General features: G+C 53.5%; 1 protein-coding gene across 1 annotated transcript; it reads right to left on the bottom strand.

Annotated features, from left to right (window-relative positions):
- Positions 1-792: 792 nt before the first annotated feature.
- On the bottom strand, positions 793-14,074 carry LOC123374795 (leukocyte immunoglobulin-like receptor subfamily B member 2). Its single transcript, XM_045025086.1, has 10 exons — positions 13,995-14,074; positions 13,803-13,838; positions 12,709-12,993; positions 11,881-12,171; positions 7,597-7,716; positions 3,636-3,746; positions 3,454-3,481; positions 3,111-3,136; positions 2,774-2,811; positions 793-2,126 (listed from the first exon to the last, which is right to left on the bottom strand). The coding sequence occupies exons 1-10, from the start codon at positions 14,023-14,025 to the stop codon at positions 1,938-1,940; spliced, it is 1,155 nt and encodes a 384-aa protein (XP_044881021.1). The 5' UTR covers positions 14,026-14,074; the 3' UTR covers positions 793-1,937.
- Positions 14,075-19,721: the final 5,647 nt, after the last annotated feature.

The following is a 19,721-nucleotide window of genomic DNA, read 5'->3' as shown; positions in this document are numbered from 1 at the left end:
CTCAGCCAGCATAAAACAGGAGGGTTTATTGTATGGCCGAACCCAGCCCAGGCAGTTCTCAGGGGCCTCGGGCCTGGCCAGTCTCAGCACCGTCCAGCTGGGTCTGTCCCAGTCCAGGTGGGGTCAGACGGTGCCCCTCTTTGTCCCCAGTCCAGAACGAGCTGCTTCCACCCGATCGTCCGATGTCACCTCCCGCCAGACCCTCTTCCGTCCTATGTCTTCAGTCCCAGGCAAACCCATCTCCAAGGCTGTCTCTTCTCAGCCCTTCATCCTCCCACTGGCCAGAATAAGCTGGCTTCCAACATGGGGGGAGGGATAGCTCTGTGGTTTGAGCATTGGCCTGCTAAACCCAGGGTTGTGAGCCCAATCCTTGGGGGGGCCATTTAGGGATCTGGGGCAAAAATTTGTCTGGGGATTGGCCCTGCTTTGAGCAGGGGGTTGAACTAGAACAGGGGTAGGCAACCTATGGCATGGGTGCCAAAGGCAGCACGCAAGCTGGTTTTCAGTGGCACTCACACTGCCCATGCCCTGGCCACCAGTCTGGGGGGCTCTGCATTTTAATTTAATTTTAAATGAAGCTTCTTAAACATTTTAAAAGCCTTATTTACTTTACATACAAGAATAGTTTAGTTATATATTATAGACGTATAGAAAGAGACCTTCTAAAAACGTTACAATGTATTACTGGCACATGAAACCTTAAATCAGAGTGACTAAATGAAGATTCAGCACACCACTTCTGAAAGGCTGCCAACCCCTGGACTAGAACCTCCTGAGGTCCCTGCCAACCCTGATATTCTATGGGCTAGGCCTCCAAGTATCAGTTGCTCAGTTCCACCATGTCCAGGCCGCTAGGTGAGGTCACCTTTGCACCAGCAAACCCCCTCTCCCATCACCTTGTTATGCACATGGGGGAAACTGAGGCACTCAGTTCTCATACAAAGCACCAAGAAAATTCCCCAGTTCATCACATGGAGGGGCCTGGCCAACCTCCTTCTCAGGTAACATCTGCTGCAGGATCTATTCTTAGCCAAGTGGCATGGGACAGACAGGGCCGGCACCAGCCAACCAAGCACGTACTTGGGGTGGGGCAGCGCTTTGTTTTTGGTTCAGCCGGGCAGCACTGAAGGGTTTTTTGTTTTGTTTCAGCCAGGCAGTGCTCGGGGTGTGTGTGTGTGTGTTTCGGCGGCACTTGGGGGGAGGGGGGCTTGGGTGGCGCTCGGGGGGGCAGGGGGCTTGGGCAGCACGACACTCGCGGGGGTGGGTGTTACAGCAGGGCAGCACCCTTTTTTTTTGCTGGGGGCGGCAAAAAAGTTAGAGCCGGCTCTGGGGACAGAGACGGGCCAGGAGGTGTTGTGGTTTCCAGACCCTGTGAGGGGGGGGACGTAGGAGTAAATTTAGATGCTGATTGGTTTAAGGAGCAGCCGATAATACCACAAAAGGGGAAATCTGCCCAGAGCCGGCGCTCACTTGCTGTTTCTGTTACTGCCAGTGAAACTGCATAAACTTGATGCCCTGGCTGCTGCTACCCTGTAATATACTCCGGCCCTGGGAGAGTAGTGGGGTCTAGTGGTTGGAGCAGGGAGGCCCCCCCACATCCGTCCCCAAGCAATCCCATCTCCCTCAGGTGTTACACACACTCCTGGCTTGAGGACAGGGTGCTGGGGAGGGAGTTTGTGGTTCTATGTTTATTACAGATCTGGAGATTAACAGGATGCAAAATAACATAAACAGCCGCCTCAACATGTCCCCTCCCCTTCCCTGTGTGGGGCTCCCTCGACCCCCTACCTGTGGGGCTGGGTGGGGCAGCACCAACTGGAGGGAGGGCTATGGGGGGGGGCTATAAGCCGAGCCTGTTCTCTGGGGGGGGGAATCACTCTGTCATCCCCTGGTGGCCGACGCTCCCTGCCCCGTCGCTCTGATGACTCCCCCTAGGTTCACACTATGGAGGTAGGGGGTGCCTCTGCACCCCAGGAGCTCTGCCTGTGGTGCCCCCGGCTCACGTTGATGGTGGCGTACACGACGGGCTCGAGGGCAGGGGCTGGTCCCCCCCTCTTGGCCTGCAGTGCCTGGCCGTCCAGCTCGGCATAGGTGAGTCCTTCGGTGCCAGGGTCGGGCTCCTGGGGCTGAGAGGGGAGAGACACACTGTGTGTGTGTGTGTGTGTGTGTGTGTGTGTGTGTCAGCCAATACCAACACATACACACCAGACCATTCTGATCCCAGCCACCGGGGGCAGCCATGCCCCCCACAGCTTCCCCTTCCCCATGCACAGTTGCTTCGAGACACTATGCCCTTTCCAGCAGGGGACTCCGGAGAGCTGCTCTTCCCCCTCTCCAGGGAATCCAGCAACACTCCCCCCACTCTGCCCACTCCAGCCCACAGAGCCCCACGGGGCAGAGATCAGGGAAATCCCACTCCCACCCCCCAGCACCTGACCCCCATGGAATTCCGCTGACTCTCCTTGAATCCCAGACAAATGCAAACGTTTGGAGGAAGGTTTGAGGGGGTCAAGCTGAGTTGGGAGGTGCAGGATCAGGCTCTGATTCTCTGTGCTCTGGGTCTCCCGCCCCTCTTGGAGGGGAGCTCTGTTGCTGATCCCCAGCTCTGGTGTCTGCCCTGATGGGGTACGGGGTGGGGCAAGGCAGAGTCTGGGGGGCAGCATCAGAAAGTGGTTCTAGTGAGATCTGTGCAGGGCTGGATGGTAGGGGGAGGGGGAAGCTGGATGGTCCATTGGTGCTGGGGGGGGCAGGGATGAGGAGTGGGGGAACTTACCAGGAAATCCAGCTCCTTCCCTTCGCCCACAAGGGTGTCTGTGGAATAGAGACACACCCCCAGTGAGTGACTGGGTCCAGATCAGGGCCCCAGGCCCAACCCCCATCTGAGCCCTTCGCAGACTGGCCCGCCTGCCCCCAGCACACTGGGGTGGGGCAGGTTCACTAGCCCATGGTGCAGTGGGGGAAACTGAGGCACAGGGCGGGGCACCCCCAAAGGCACACAGTGAGTCAGGGCTGCACCCCACATCAGCATGCCCCCCCCAGGACACGGCCTTTGCCAGGGGACACTTGCCCCTCCCCCCTGCTCCATGGCTGCCCCCTCACATGTGACTTACAGAGTGTGGCTGCAGCCTTGGGCTCCCTATGGAGAGAAAGAGAGAGAGATAATAACAGAACCCAGGAGTTCTGACTCCTAGCCCCCGCCCATTGTAATCACTAGACGCCACTCCCCATCCTGAGCCAGAGAGAGAACCCAGGAGTCCTGGCTCACAGCCCCCCTGATCTAACGATTAGACCTCACTCCCCTCCAAAAGCCGGAGAGAGAACCCAGGAGTCCAGACTCCCAGCCTCCCCCCACCATCTAACCATTAGATTTCACTCCCCTCCCTGAGCTGGGGAGAGAACCCAGGAGTCCTGTCTCAGGTAGATCAAGGGTGGGGAGCAGAGCTGGTGTCTCACCTGCTCTGTCTCAGGGCTGGTCCTTTCCCTGCAGAGACACAAAACAGAATCCATGTACCAGCCCCCTGCTGAGCCCCTGCCCCACCCCGTGTTTCCTTCCCTGTCTCCCATCCAAGCCGTGACCCCTTCCCAGCCCGGCTCAGAGCGGGTTTACCCCTTCCCTCGCTGGGCGGGGCACTCACTTCTGTAGCAGAGGAAGGCCAGGAGGAGGAGGAGGAGGACAGCAGCTGCCGCGCTCACCCCAGCAATGATGGTGTGGGTCAGAACCGGTGCTGCACTTGGTACCGATTCACCTGGGAAGAAGCACCAGGCTGTAAGCGCCATGAGCGGCTGGTTCATTACCTGCTGCCCCAGCCCCTCCCCCTCGAGGACCCAGGGACCCACAGCTGAACATTCTATGGGGCTAGTGGAGGGGAAGGAGCAGAAGGGATTCTGGATAATAGTGGTCAGGGGATTCACTCCCAATGGCAGAGGGCTGTACTGGGGTGGGGGCAGGGTGTGGGCGGGGATGTACCTCAGGCCCCATGCCTGTGAAGCCACATGAGCCCGGATCCTGCAGCACCTCCCACCTCCCTCAGATCCTGCCCCTGTACTGGAAATTTCTCAGCAGCTTCAGCTCATTTCTGTGTAGGAATCATATGGGCGGGGGGATGGCAATGGTAGGGGGCTTCTGGCTGGGGAGGTGCTTTGAGATCATCAGGAGAACTATGTCGCGCTGAAGTGATCAGCAGCGGAAGATGTAATGGTGCTGTCATTGCAACAACCATCGTTAATGTTGTGGAAAATCGACCACATTATTGATTTTGGATCAGATTAGCCTGAGGCTCTTTTATTGATCAATCAAACATGCATGCATGGGGGAGTCAGCCAAGGCAGCCGAACCCCCCGATAGATAAAATACAAGAGCTTATATAGGATAAAACCACAAAAATTACATATACTTCCTTAAAATTTTACATCCATATAAGGAATAAAACAAAGCAAGCTTTTTCTGTTTTTCTTAGTTTTGCCCTTTGCGGTTTCTTGCTCTGTCACCTGGCAGCTATTAATCACAAGCTGTTACAAATGGTTAGTTCTGCCCTCCCACCAACAGCACAAGAAGAAGAACTCCACATGGACTCCTCCTGAGGGTCGAAATGACAGTCTGGACCTATACATAGAATGCTTCCGCCGATGTGCACAGGCAGAAATTGTGGAAAAACAACATCACTTGCCTCATAACCTAAGTCGTGCACAACGCAATGCCATCCACAGCCTCAGGGCTGGTCTACACTATGGGGGAAAATCGATCTAAGATACGCAGCTTCAACGTAGCTGAAGTCGAAGTATCTTATATTGAATTACCTACCGTCCTCACGGCGCGGGATCGATATCCGCAGCTCCCCATGTCGACTCTGCTACCGCCGTTCGGGTTGGTGGAGTTCCAGAGTCGACAGGAGCGCGTTCGGGGATCGATATATCGCGTATAGATGAGACGCGATATATCGATCCCGAGAAATCGATTGCTACCCGCCGATATGGCGGGTAGTGAAGACATACCCTCAGAAACCACCCTGCCATTATAATAAAAGAGGCTGATAAAGGAGGTGCTGTTGTCATCATGAACAGGTCTGACTACCAAAAGGAGGCCGCCAGACAACTCTCCAATACCAAATTCTACAGGCCACTTCCCTCAGATCCCACTGAGGCATACACTAAGAAACTGCACCATCTACTCAGGACACTCCCTACACTAACACCAGAACAAATCAACATACCCTTAAGAGCCCCGACCAGGATTATTCTATCTACTACCCAAGATCCACAAACCCGGAAATCCTGGATGCCCCATCATCTCGGGCATTGGCACTCTCACTGAAGGACTGTCTGGATATGTGGACTCTCTGCTCAGACCCTATGCCACCAGCACTCCCAGCTATCTCCGTGACACCACTGATTTTCTGAGGAAACTACAATGCATTGGTGACCTTCCAGAAAACACCATCCTAGCCACCATGGATGTAGAGGCTCTCTACACAAACATCCCACACACTGATGGAATACAAGCTGTCAGGAACAGTATCCCTGATGATGCCACAGCACAACTGGTTGCTGAGCTCTGTGCCTTTATCCTCACACACAACTATTTCAAATTTGATGACAATATATATCTCCAGATCAGACCACTATGGGCACCCGCATGGCCCCACAATATGCCAACATTTTTATGGCTGACCTGGAACAATGCTTCCTCAGCTCTCGTCCACTCATGCCCCTTCTCTACCTACGCTACATTGATGACATCTTCATCATCTGGACCCATGGGAAGGAGACTCTGGAAAAATTCCACCACGATTTCAACAGCTTCCACCCCACCGTCAACCTCAGCCTGATCCAATCTACACGGGAGGTCCACTTCCTAGACACCACGATGCAAATAAGTGATGGTCACATTAACACCACCTTATATCGAAAACCTACCGACCGCTATGCCTACCTCCATGCCTCCAGCTTCCATTCCAGGCACACCACACGATCCATTGTCTACAGCCAAGCATTGAGGTACAACCGTATCTGCTCCAACCCCTCAGACAGAGACCAACACCTACAAAATCTCCATCAAGCATTCTCAAAACTACAATACCCGCACGAGGAAATAAGGAAACAGATCAACAGAGCCAGATGTGTACCCAGAAGCCTCCTACTGCAAGACAAACCCAAGAAAGAAACCAACAGGACTCCACTGGCCATCACATACAGTCCCCAGCTAAAACCCCTCCAACGCATCATCAGGGATCTACAACCCATCCTGGACAATGATCCCACACTTTCACAGGCCTTGGGTGGCAGGCCAGTCCTCACCCACAGACAACCTGCCAACCTGAAACATATTCTCACCAGTAACTGCACACTGCATCATAGTAACTCTAGCTCAGGAACCAGTCCATACAACAAACCTCGATGCCAACTCTGCTCACATATCTACACCAGCGACACCATCACAGGACCTAACCAGATCAGCCACACCATCACCGGCTCATTCACCTGCACGTCCACCAATGTAATATACGCCATCATATGCCAGCAATGCCCCTCTGCTATGTATATCGGCCAAACTGGACAGTCTCTACGGAAAAGGATCAATGGACATAAATCAGATATTAGGAATGGCAATATTCAAAAACCTGTAGGAGAACACTTCAACCTCCCTGGCCACACAATAGCAGATCTTAAGGTGGCCATCCTGCAGCAAAAAACTTCAGGACCAGACTTCAAAGAGAAACTGCTGAGCTTCAGTTCATCTGCAAATTTGACACCATCAGCTCAGGATTAAACAAAGACTGTGAATGGCTTGCCAACTACAGAACCAGTTTCTCCTCTCTTGGTTTTCACACCTCAGCTGCTAGAAGAGGGCCTCATCCTCCCTGATTGAACTAACCTCGTTATCTCTAGCCTGCTTCTTGCTTGCTCATATATATACCTGCCCCTGGAAATTTCCACTACATGCATCCGACGAAGTGGGTATTCACCCACGAAAGCTCATGCTCCCAAACATCTGTTAGTCTATAAGGTGCCACAAGGCTCTTTGCTGCTTTTACAGTTCTGCTTTTATAATTCCTTTCTACCCTTCTTTTTTCTACCTTCAGGCCATACATACAGACCTTTTTTCCCCCACATTAGGTTCGCAGAGTCAACGATATCACTCTGAATCAGTGGGTTCTAGTGTTAACACCGTGTCTATCTGGATTGATAGTTTCCAGGGTTAATGCCCCACTGGGCAGCACCCCAACAAAGGGAGAGCCCTGCTTCTGAGCCGTTCCCCCGGGCTGTCTGCAGACTCAGGCAGACAGACAGGATACACCAGATCATTATCCCCGGCTCTCCATCCCCAGCCCTGTTCTCCCAGTGGGTGGTTTTGTGGTGCCAGTAGGTAGCTCAGCACCTCGGTTTGTGGGGCCCACGGGGTGGGCTGTGCATTGGAGGGAAGCTCTCCTGTTCCCTGCCCCCATGAAACCAATCTAGCATCTGTCCAGTGACACCTCCTGCATATGAAATGAGGTTGGGGGGTTTCAGATGGGGCATTCACTGTGGGGATCTGCCCCCATCCCACCCAGACAGCCCTTCGTGGCTCCCCCTGGGGGTTGCTCCTTGGGCAGCACAAACCTGTTTCTCGAAGGGTTGATGGCGATTTCCTGACCCCAGTCCTGGTACCTGGCCCTGCGATGCCTGGGCGGGTGGGAGTCAGCGTCGCTCCCAGCTGAGTTGGGTCAGTTCCCCCTGCATCTATCGGGGCGGGGCACAAGGGTGAGAAAGCTGGAGTCCTGGTGTCTGCAGTTACTTATACAGGGAAACTTTCCTCCCCCAGTCAGCAATGGTGGCTCTTCCCCGGGCTGAGCTGGTGTCCCTGGGGAGAGGACGGGACCCAGGGATTTGAGCCGGATCAGGTCCCTGGGGATCCCAGAATGGGGAGAGTCGGCCCAGTGAGACCCTGAGCGCAGATACAGCCCCTGCCTGGCTCTACAGAAACCAAAATCATTACTAACTAGTATTAATTGCCAGGAGCCCCTGTCCTGGGCCAGCTCCCCTGTGTGCTCAGAGCCGTAGTAACCAATGACATAGAGACGGGGGTCAGGATCCGGCTGCTGGGACCCAGCTGGGTCAGTTCCCTCTGTGGGAGGAAAATGAGCATCTACTGGGATGGAGGAAGGAGGGAACTGACCACCCAGCCATCGGCCCTGAAACTCCAGCAGCTGCTACTGCCCCCTGGCTAGGGAACCCCTCAGTGACTCCATCCCTGCTCCCCATCTGGGCGTCCCCTCTGCTGGGCCCAGGGCTCAGGGCAGAGCCTAGGTCTGAGTGTCCTATCGGTGCCAAGTCCCCCTGAGGGTCTGGCTGGGTGTGGGGCTGGGAGCGGAGACACCAAGCCGGGCCCCTCACCTGCTACCACCAACTCCACAGGGTCACTGGGCTCTGACCAAATGGGTGGGTCCTATTTGATGCTATATCAGCCACTGTAGTTCCCTGCATCTCCCCAGTTCATGTTGCGGATGGGAAACTCAGAAATGTACCCCGCAGGGTCCATCGAGCCCCGTGCGTCTGGGTCTCCAACTTTACTCAGAAGGACCCTCGCTCCCGGACACCGACACTCACACCGGACGGTCATGGCTCCCACTGGTTTGACCTGCCCACCGGGGTTCAGGGAGTTGGAGGGTTTGGGGTAGGCTGGGCTCTGTAGGCAGGAGGAGACAAGCTGTGAGTGTGACGAAGTGGGGGATTGTCTTTTTTTCCCTTGTTTTTTCCAACGGTTTGCATGCAGAGGGGACGAGACTCAGTTTCCCCGGATGTTACTGGTTTAACGAGGTGAGGGAAGAGGGAGTTTGTTGTTACACAGGACCGGAGAGGGAACTTGGGACCCCAGCCGATGGCCTGGAGAATAAATACCCCAGCAACTGGTGACCTGGCAACCTGGTGACCCAGAGACCCAGCTCAGGAGTCACAGCCAGTTCTGGCCAGTGGGAGAACAATGGGCTGTGAAGAGAGGACCACGGTGACTTAACCAGCCGGTTCCAGCCAGAGGGGGCCAGAGGACAGAAGAGAGGAGAGGAGACCCAGGAGACCCTGTTTACGATCCTGTTTCCCTGGAGAGAAGACAATGGACAGAGGGGGGGCTTGGGGCCGGGGATATCGGAGGCCCAGCTGGGAAGCGGGGGGGCTCTGGGCTGGAGAGGGGGAGCAGGCAGAGTCCACCTGGATGCAGGGGAGACTGGGATGTGCTGTGCTGAGGGAGGCCAGGCCTGAGGCCCTGAGAGTTTCCTGTGCTAGGTTCAGATGCTCAGTAAACCCTCCTGTTTTACGCTGGCTGAGAGTCACTCTGGTCTAGAGAACACGGTTGCATTATTCCCTTCATGGGGTGAGGCCCTGGGGGTCCAGAGCGAGTGGACTCCCTGAGGGGGCCCACAGCGAGAGACAGGTGTGCTAAGCCTCAGAGAGGTGCGGCTCCAGGAGGTGGAGGGGCCTAACCCTGAGAGAGAGTGGACCCCCGAGAAGGCTGTCTCACTGAAGGGGGTTCCCCCCACGGACCGCACGGGGCCAAGAGTGGGCATGATCTGTGAGTCCGTGACAACCAAACACAGATCCTGGTACGGTCACTGTACTCCGTCCGGGGTGCAGGGAGATGTTGAGTTTGGGGTAACTGGGCTTTGCTGGCAGGAGGAGACAGGCCTTGAGACACAGACCCCGGCACGGTCACTGCACCCCGTCCCCACAGCCCGGCCCCAGTGATGAGGTCGATACAGGGGCTGCAGGGAGAGAGTCTCCTGGATGCTTTTCCCCCGAATCCAAGACCAAAGGAGCTGGGCTGGTGACACAAGAGACACGGGGTCCCCCACCCCTCAGCAAGGCAACGGCGCTTGGAGCCCTTGGAGGGGTGGCTGGGGCAGGGCAAGGAGAGGCCGAGGGGACCTATAGGCCAATTGCGTTTTATCTCCATCTGCTGCGGAAGGAGAAATCAGTTCAGTGGGGAACGATCACAAGTGAATCAGAGTTCGCTGGTGTAGCAGGAACTGCTGGGTAGGGTCACACTGGGAACTCTTGCTGAGCTGCCTGAACAGTAACTACCATTGGCTGAATTAAACCCGCTTCATGGGCAACAATTTACATTCATGGAGCACCAGGATCTGGAGTTGGAACATCCAAGGCACTAGGCCAGAACCCACCACTCTACGGTCCCTTTGCGGCTTCTCTGTTCCTTGGCTGGCTTGTTGTATCTTGAGCCCTTCCCTTGCACCGTCTCTGTTTGCTGCTCTGAGCTCCAGCTCAGATACCTGTAGCGATTTCTCCAGGTGATGGGTCGGCTTCTCAATTCAACAACTGACCCTCCGCTGCTTTTTTTAGAGTCCCTTTGCTCTCTAGCAATTTTTCCCTTCCTGTCGCTGCACCTGAAGGTGCTGGGTGGATGTTTTGTCCGTACTATTTACTTCACTTTCACTACTGCTCACGTCCTCCTCACTTCTTAAGCCCATTTCTCTTTGCTCACAGCTCATTTCCATCATGTTTCATTCGTGCTTCACTTCTCTCACAGTTTTCTAACAATTTCTTAGGTAACTTAGAGACTCATTAATTTTCTTCTTCTGTCACTGCACGGTTCTTTCCTTAAGTTTCCCTCTCTGTCTGCCTCCTCCTGTTCCTGCCATCTCTGCCCCTTCTCAGCAGGACTTTTCCCCTGCCAGCTCCGTGCCTAGTACCTTTCGATGATACAGCTCGGCCACCAGGTCACTATCCACTGGCTCCCCGCTCGCTGGGTCCCTTCATTTCTGGTGTTGGCTGTTACCTCGCTAGCTGCTGGTGTCTTCCGGCATTGGGCAGCCTCCCTCCAAACTCTACCAGCCATTTCCACCAGGGGCAATGGGGGCAGGGGAAGGAGCTGCTGGCTGCTGTCCCCTGCTGGTTTCTTTCTCTCCCCACCACAAAAAAATACTGCCCCAAGCTCGAGCTCCCCACACTTCAGCTGCCCGGGAGTCCTTGGAATTCTCCTCAAAACTGAGCAGCCAACTTGTGCACTTCCACTGCTCGTTAACCCGACAGCCCCCAGCTCAGGTGGGCATCACACAGCTAGCCAGGGAATGCAGTCACAGGCTGGGGGCGGGGCCGGCTGGGCCTCTACTCCTTTGTGCATCCCCACAGCGGGGAAGGCCAGGGCAGCATCCCCTGGGAAAGGCCCCTGCTCTGCAGCTCCCACCGGGGCAGGGATCCCCCCTCCCTCAGAATCAAACCTCCAGCACAGGGGTAGGCAACCTATGCACAGGTGCCGAAGGCAGCACACGAGCTGATTTTCAGTGACACTCACACTGCCTGGGTCCTGGCCACCAGTCCAGGGGGCTCTGCATTTTAATTTAATTTTAAATGAACCTTCTTAAACATTTTAAAAACCTTATTTACTTTACATACAACGATAGTTTAGTTATATATTATAGACTTATAGAAAAAGACCTTCTAAAAACGTTAAAATGTATTACTGGCACTCAACACCTTAAATTAGAGTGACTAAATGAAGACTCGGCACACCACTTCTGAAAGGTTGCCAACCTCTGCTCCAGCAGCTTCTGCTGCCCCTTGCTGGGGACCCACCAGTGATTCCGTCCCTGTCCCCCATCCGGGCATCCCCTCTACTGGGCTTAGGGCTCAGGGCAGACCTGGATCTGAGCGTCCCATTGGCGCAGAGACCCCCTGATCAGGGGTGCGCACAGGAATAAAAATGTGGCTGATTTTGGAGAGACTCTTTGTGTGCCCCCGCAGCCAGAGGAGCTGGCTCTGCTCCCCGGAGGAGTTCTGTGCTCTGACCCCACTGATTCAGGGAGCCCCTGCACCTGCTTGCTTCCACATGCCCCTGCCACTAAGGGTCCAGCTGGGGTGCAGCTGGGAGCAGGGATACTGAGCTGAGCCCCTCACCTGCTACCACCAGCTCCACGGTGTCACTGGGATGAGACCAGATGAATGGGTCCAATTTGCGGTAATAATAGCATCGGTAGCTCCCTGCATCTCTCCGGCTCACGTTGCAAATGGGAAACTCATTCATATCCCCAGCAGGCTCCGCATCCTGCAGCACATTCGGGTTTCCATCTTTGTACAGAAGGAACCTCACGGTCTGGTATTGAGCCTGACACTGGACAGTCACAGCTCCCCCCAGGGTGACCTCCCAGCTGGGGTGCAGGGAGATGGAGGGTTTTTGGTAGCTGAGCTCTGCAGTGAGAAGGAGACAAGCCGTGAGATAGACCCTGGCACAGTCACTGTGCCCGTAGTTACCGCACGGTCCCAGAGACGGGGCCCCTGGGAGAAAACCCTGCCAGAGAAACCTCTCCGAGACCCCAGAGATTCCTGGGAGCTACGCCCGAAACTGCCTAAAATCCAGAGCACCCCTCTGTACCTGTCTATCTACCTAATTGGGCCCTGCAGCCTGGGATCCAGGACTCCTGGGTTCTATCCCTGGCTCTGGGAAGGGAGTGGGGTCTAGTGGTTAGATCAGGAGAGGGCTGGGAGTCAGAGGTGCTGGGTGCTACACAGACAGAGTGAGAAAAAGCCCCCTCCCTAAAGCCAAGTCCTGACAATCTAACCAGACACAAGGTGCAGGAGGCATGATTATCCCCCATTCATACAAGGGGAAATGGAGGCACAGGCAGGTTAAGTAACATCCAAGAGTGTCCCATCTGCCCAGAGACCCCTATGATGGTCTGGCTGGGTGTGGGGCTGGGAGCAGGAACACTGAGCCGGGCTCCTCACCTGCTACAATGATATGCATGATGTCACTGAGATACGACCAGTTGGGCGGCTCTGATCCAGAGTGAGATCGGCAGCTGTAGACCCCTCCATGTTCCCATCTGGCATTGGGGATGGTGAATTCACCCCCCTCACCAGCAGCATCCAGCTCCTGGATTTGGAATCTACCTTTATACAGAAATAACCTCCTGCCCTCGCACCGACACTGACAGCGGATGGTGACGGCTCCCCCCAGGGCGATCACCCCACTGGGGCTGATGGAGATGGAGGGTCCAGGCGCAGGGAGCTCTGCGTTCACACACAAACAGGAGTGAGATGGGGAGACACAAACCCCTTCCCGTGTGTCTGTAATCTGCCCTTAGCACCAGCCCCAGGGACAGCACCAGGGCTAACAGACACCTCACTGCATCCACAGGGAACCTATGGACTGGGTTCTGGGTTTGGATCCGCCTCTCCTGGTACCTGGGGCTGTGTCTTCCTGAGGCAACATGTGGCGGGGGGACACACAAGGTCACAGCTCCCCCCTCCCCAGATCGCTGCCAGGATTCACACCAGAGTGTGGCCAGCAGCAGCCTCTCCGCACTGTGTGGGAGGGAAGGGATGGGAGCTGCTTCCAGCCACCGGGGAGGAGTGGGGGGGAAGGGATGTCTTTGCAGAGCTCATCTCTCCCCCTCAGCTGGAAGCAGCTTGTCCCTTCCTGCCAGCACAGTGTGGAAAGGCAGCAAACATCCCCAGGCTGCTGCTGGCCACTGACATAACCCAGCCGCCTCCTGTCCCCCAGCTACAGCGCGGGCAGGAAGGGGTTAAGCCCTAAGGCTACATTGTGCCCCAGGGCCCAGGGAACCTGACTGCAGGGGCCTCAGTGAACTGGCCAGAGGGGGGCTCAGCAGGGGATGGTGCCCAGCGGACGGAGCAGCCCCGCGCTCCCTGGGGGCAGGGACCCAGGGCGAGGGGGTGGGGGGCAAAGAGGGTGCTAAGCCCCTGCCCAGGGGGCTGCTGTGGAGCCTGCAGGTTCGGGGTGTGAGTAGGCTGGAAATCGCTTTCCCCCACCTCCCCATCCTGAACACGAAAGTTTCCCCTGCCCCACAGATACTCACGTCCAGACACCCTGCTCTGCCTGGCCAGCCAGCAGCCTGGAAAGGAGACGGTTCATCAGAGACCAGATCCCAGAGCAACTGGATCCTACACCTTGGTCTCAGATCCCCCCACCCCCCACACCACAGGCACACGCCGTGGTCTCAGATTCCCCTCACGGACACACATGGACCATGACTGTCTCCGATACTCACCGAGGAAGAGGACAGTGAGAGCAGATGCCATGATGGGGGCAGCGAGGGGCCCCCCAGCTCTGCCTCCAACACCCCGGTGCTCAGCTCCACCGAGCCCAAATGAGGAACTGAGCTGCTGGCTCCAGCTACAGGAAGTTGCTAATGTCTTGTCTCTTCCTGCATCCATCCATCACACCTTGCAGGGCCGACTTTAGGCCAATTCCCCCAAATCGGGCCCCTTTCCTAAGAGGACCCCGCACCCGTGCCTAAGAGGGCCCCGTGCCCTAAAGAAGAGTGCCCCATGCCCTAAAGAAGAGTGCCTAACTTAGGCGCCTTTTTAATTTTTACTCACCCAGCAGTGCTCCGGGTCTCCTGCGGCACATTGGCAGCAGGTCCTTCAGTGCCCTGGAAGACCTGGAGCGCCGCCGGGTGAGTCACACCTGCCGGGGCCCCATCAAAACTATTTGAATCGGGCCCCGCACTTCCTAAAGCCGCCCCTGCCCGCTCAGGAAGGTGTCAGGGGGACCTCAGGCGGGCTCATGTGGGTGGAAGGCAGGGAGGGGCTCAGAAAAATATGGTCACCTGATTCATAGAATCATAGAATCTCAAGGTTGGAAGGGACCTCAGGAGGTCATCTAGTCCAACCCCCTGCTCAAAGCAGGACCAAACCCAACTAAATCATCCCAGACAGGGCTTTGTCAAGCCTGACCTTAAAAACCTCTAAGGAAGGAGATTCCACCACCTCCCTAGGTAACCCATTCCAGTTCTTCACCACCCTACTAGTGAAAAAGTTTTTCCTAATGTCCAACCTAAATCTCCCCCTCTGCAACTTGAGACCATTACTCCTTGTTCTGTCATCTTCTACCACTGAGAACAGTCTAGATCCATCCTCTTTGGAACCCCCTTTCAGGTAGTTGAAAGCAGCTATCAAATCCCCCCTCATTCTTCTCTTCTGCAGGCTAAACAATCCCAGTTCCCTCAGCCTCTCCTCATGTCATGTGCTCCAGCCCCCTAATCATTTTTGTTGCCCTCCGCGGGACTCTCTCCAATTTATCCACATCCTTCTTGTAGTGTGGGGCCCAAAACTGGACACAGTACTCCAAATGAGGCCTCACCAGTTCTGAATAGAGGGGAATGATCACATCCCTCGATCTGCTGGAAATGCCCCTACTTATACAACCCAAAATGCCATTAGCCTTCTTGGCAACAAGGGCACACTGTTGACTCATATTCAGCTTTTCATCCACCGTAACCCCTAGGTCCTTTTCTGCAGAACTGCTGCCCAGCCATTCGGTCCCTAGTCTGTAGTAGTGCATGGGATTCTTCCATCCTAAGTGCAGGATTCTATTCATTCCACCCCAGCAAGAGCCCGCTCTCTCTCTCTCTCACTCAAGCACACACACACCTCTCCCTCCTGTCTCCTGTGCTGTTCCAAAAGAAGGGTTAACCCTTTTGCACCTGCTAGGTAGCAATGCAACCTAGAGAGGGAAGCAGAGCCAAGTCTAGGATTCATAAAAAGATTACAGAAAATCCCCCCTTTGTCACAGCGACCACCCAGAAGAGTCAATGGAAAACCATACAAGACAAACAGTAAACATCGAAACCACTTGGAAGTGAAAAGGAACAACAGACAGCGAGGGGATTGCCCTGTCTGTGAATAATGGCAAAAGATTGATTCACTATTTTACAGGGTGCAAAGGCTCTCTGCATCCATTCACTGAGGCAGTGCCTTAAAACAGTGAGGGGGGAGGGTGCTTCATGACAGACTGGCTCCTGGAGACTAGCAAGTGCTGCAAAAGACTGAATTTTGGGGTGAGGATGAACTTTATTAGCGAGGAAAGGTAACTATTGACAAGTGCAGGCCTTAGTTCACATTCTCTGATTTTGGTCTGTGTGTCACCATTTGTTTCCACCATTCACACTTGTTTCTACTTGAAACACTTCTTTTGTAAAATATGTTTCCTTCTGTTTTACTATAACTGAACTCACGGGCTGTGAGTGACACAGGAGCAGCAGGCTACGGTGAAACTCGTGAACTGGGGCACACTTCCTTTGGCACAGAGGATCTGGGATTTCTATGGGCATCCAATGATCAGGGAGGACACTTTAAAGGGAGTTGGGGGTTGGGGTGCATCTGTCATCTGACAGAGGAGAGCACTTGAGTGGCTTACAGGCTGGCTGTGCTGGGGAGCTAACAACCAGCTAGCACAGGCAAGACTCCCTCATGGTGGAGGAAGGTGGCAACAAAGTGATTACAACCTGGGTGTCCTGAGAAGCATCACACCCTTTATAATCTTCTAGAGTGTAGTGCCAAAACTGTTATCCAGCCCCTGTGCTTCAGGGCAAAAGCTGATCACTTCCTGGATCAGGAAGTAATTACTTTCCTCTCCACCCCAGCATTGCATAATTGAGCAGGAGCTTTCAGAGGCTGGTTTACAGTCCTGTGAAGCGTCTGGTGTTGACCACTACAAGAGAAGGGCGGACCAGGTGCCAGCTCATGCCAAGCCCCCTAGGCCTCGAATGAACACTGACAAACACCTGTGTGTTAGTATTGTTAAAATAGGTAGCAGGGTTATATAAATGTATTTAGACTTTATGGGATGCTTGTAAGTTGCTGCCTGTATTAGGCTATGTCTACACTGCCAAGTTTTTTTGCCAAAATTTATGCCACTTTAATTAAACTGCTGTTGCATGTCCACATGAGCTCCTTGTGTCAGCAGAGTGCATCCACACTAGCAGCTCTTGCATTGACACAGAGAGCAGTGCACTGTGTGTAGCTATCCTATTATGCAACTGTGCTGCAGGGTGCTTTGGGAAGGGTTTGCAATGCCTCATGGGGCAGGTACAGCATCACATGATACAGGTTTCTCAATCACATCATTCCATGGGCACCCTACTAGATTGCCAGACGCTTTTCAACTGAAGTGTTGGGGGGAGGGTGTGTGACAGGGAATGTGTGTATGGAGGGGGAGAGACAGACAGTGTGTGTTGGGGGATGGACAGTGAGTGTGTCCGCATGCCAACTGTCGGGTTGGAGGGGGGTTACCAGTGGAGTTCCTCAAGGTTCGGTTTTGGGTCCGATTTTATTCAATCTATTTATTGCTGACCTGGGAACCAAGAGTAGGAGTGGGCTGATAAAGTTTGCGGATGACACCAAGTTGGGAGGTATTGCCAACTCGGAAAAGGATCGGGATGACCTTGTAAACTGGAGATTTGGATGACCTTGTAAACTGGAGTATTAGTAACAGGATGAAATTCAATAGTGAGAAGTGTAAGGTTATGCATTTAGGGATGACTAATAAGAATTTTAGTTATAAGCTAGGGACGCACCAGTTGGAAGTAACGGAGGAGGAGAAGGACCTAGGAGTCCTGGTTGATCATAGGATGACTATGAGTAGGCAATGTGATGTGGCCGTTAAAAAAGCTAATGCGGTCTTGGGATGCATTAGGCGAGGTATTTCTAGTAGGGATAAGGAGGTGCTAGTCCCGTTATATAAGGCGTTGGTGAGACCTCATTTGGAGTATTGTGTGCAGTTTTGGTCTCCCATGTTTAAGAAGGATGAATTCAAACTGGAACGGGTACAAAGAAGGGCCACTAGAATGATCCGAGGAATGGAAGGCCTGTCGTATGAAAGGAGACTTGAGGAGCTCGGTTTGTTTTCCTTAACCAAAAGAAGGATAAGAGGAGATATGATTGCACTCTTTAAATATATCAGAGGGATAAATACCAGGCAAGGAGAGGAATTATTTCAGCTCAGTGCTAATGTGGACACGAGGACAAATGGATATAAATTGTCAGTCAGGAAATTTAGGCTTGAAATTAGACGAAGGTTTCTAACCATCAGGGGAGTGCAATACTGGAACAGCCTACCGAGGGAAACAGTGGGGGCGAAGGACCTCCATGACTTTAAGATTAAGCTAGATAAGTTTATGGAGGAGATGGTATGATAGGATAACGGGCTTAGTCAATAGGTCAATTAAGTGCCACACTGGTAAATAGTACAATGGGTCAATGATATGATATTCTTAACCTTTTTCCAGAGGGTATGGCTGGAGAGTCTTGCCCGCATGCTCGGGGTTCAGCTGACTGCCATATTTGGGGTCGGGAAGGAATTTTCCTCCAGGGTAGATTGGCAGTGGCCCTGGAGGTTTTTCGCCTTCCTCCGAAGCATGGGGCAGGGGTCGTTTGCTAAAGGAGTGGGTGGATCTTGCAGGAGGTCAGACTAGATGATCATAATGGTCCCTTCTGATCTTGAATTCTATGATTCTATGATTCTATGCCGTCTCCTAAGTTCAGACAGCCATGGAAAGCAACCTGTCCTGAGGCAGGGGCCACGGGGAGGGGGAAACACCAACATCAGCCCGCACCTCCCTCCCTGGCTCTACACAGCACAGAGTCTCTCTCTCTCACACACACACAACCACCCCTGCCTTTTGGCAAAAAAAAACTTGGCAGTGTAGACCAGGCCTTATTCTCACTTTCAATATCTGTATCCCATGTTATAAGGTAACACATAAGTGTTGCTCTGTACCTGTACATGCCCAGGCAGGGGAGAAGCCTTACCAAGTGCGAAATACTAGCGACAAAGAGTCCTGTGGCAACTTATAGACTAACAGATGTATTGGAGCATGAGCTTTTGTGGGTGAATACCCACTTCATCAGATGCATGTAGTGGAAATTTCCAGAGGCAGGTATAAATATGCAGGCAAGAATCAGTCTAGAGCTAACGAGGTTAGTTCAATGAGGGAGGATGAGGCCCTCTTCTAGCAGTTGAGGTATGAACACCAAGGGAGGAGAAACTGCTTTTGTAGTTGGCTACCCATTCACAGTCTTTGTTTAATCCTGAGCTGATGGTGTCAAATTTGCAAATGAACTGAAACTCAGCAGTTTCTCTTTGAAGTTGTTGCCGGCACAGAGGCCCGAGGCGACAGCAACAGTGGTTCGTTGCCCGGTGTGCTTCGCTTCCAATAAACACACCAAGGTGGAGAAGCAAAAAAAAGTTTATTTGAGCCCAAATAAGGTGCAAGGGAGACATAGCAATCTCAAATCCTGCACACAGATACAAGCGGTTTTCCTCTCTTTATACATAACTTCAGCTAAGCATTCCCATCACCCCACACTCCTCCTCTCCCCCCACCTTTCATTCCCATGCAGCAAATACACTTTGCAATAGCAATTACCTTAAGCAATTAAGTCATACTTGGCAAAAAACACTTTAGCTCGTTAGTAACTCTTCTGTGAACAGTTATCTTGTTTTACTTTCCTGGATCTGTTATTCTGCCCCCCCCTTAGCCAGGTGTAAGCAGGCCTCATCATTATCTCCTGGCAGTACCACAGTTGAGCTAGCTGTTGTACATTCCATTCTCGGTTACTGGCCTGCTAGGTTGATTAAAGTTCAAACATAAACATGGAAGCGCTTTGGTCAGACATGGAGTGACTTTAGTTCATTCAGGCCTACTACAGAAGGCTTTATTGACACTTATGGCTTTCCACCCTCCTGAGTTACCTAGGGTTATGCCTAATGACACCAACAAAGTGGCATCCGAAGAAGTGGGTATTCACCCACGAAAGCTCATGCTGCAAAACGTCTGTTAGTCTATAAGGTGCCACAGGATTCTTTGCTGCTCTTTGAAGTCTGGTCCTCACATTTTTTTGTTGCAGGATGGCTACCTTTAAATCTGCTATTGTGTGTCCAGGGAGATTGCTGAGATTGCAGGGCAGAGCGGGGGAAGATGAGATGAGGGATC

Source organism: Mauremys mutica, chromosome 7 (assembly GCF_020497125.1).
Source record: "Mauremys mutica isolate MM-2020 ecotype Southern chromosome 7, ASM2049712v1, whole genome shotgun sequence".
In the NCBI taxonomy this organism is placed as follows: domain Eukaryota; kingdom Metazoa; phylum Chordata; order Testudines; family Geoemydidae; genus Mauremys; species Mauremys mutica.
Note: the sequence above shows the minus strand (reverse complement) of the source record. Positions and strands in the feature narration are given on the sequence as shown.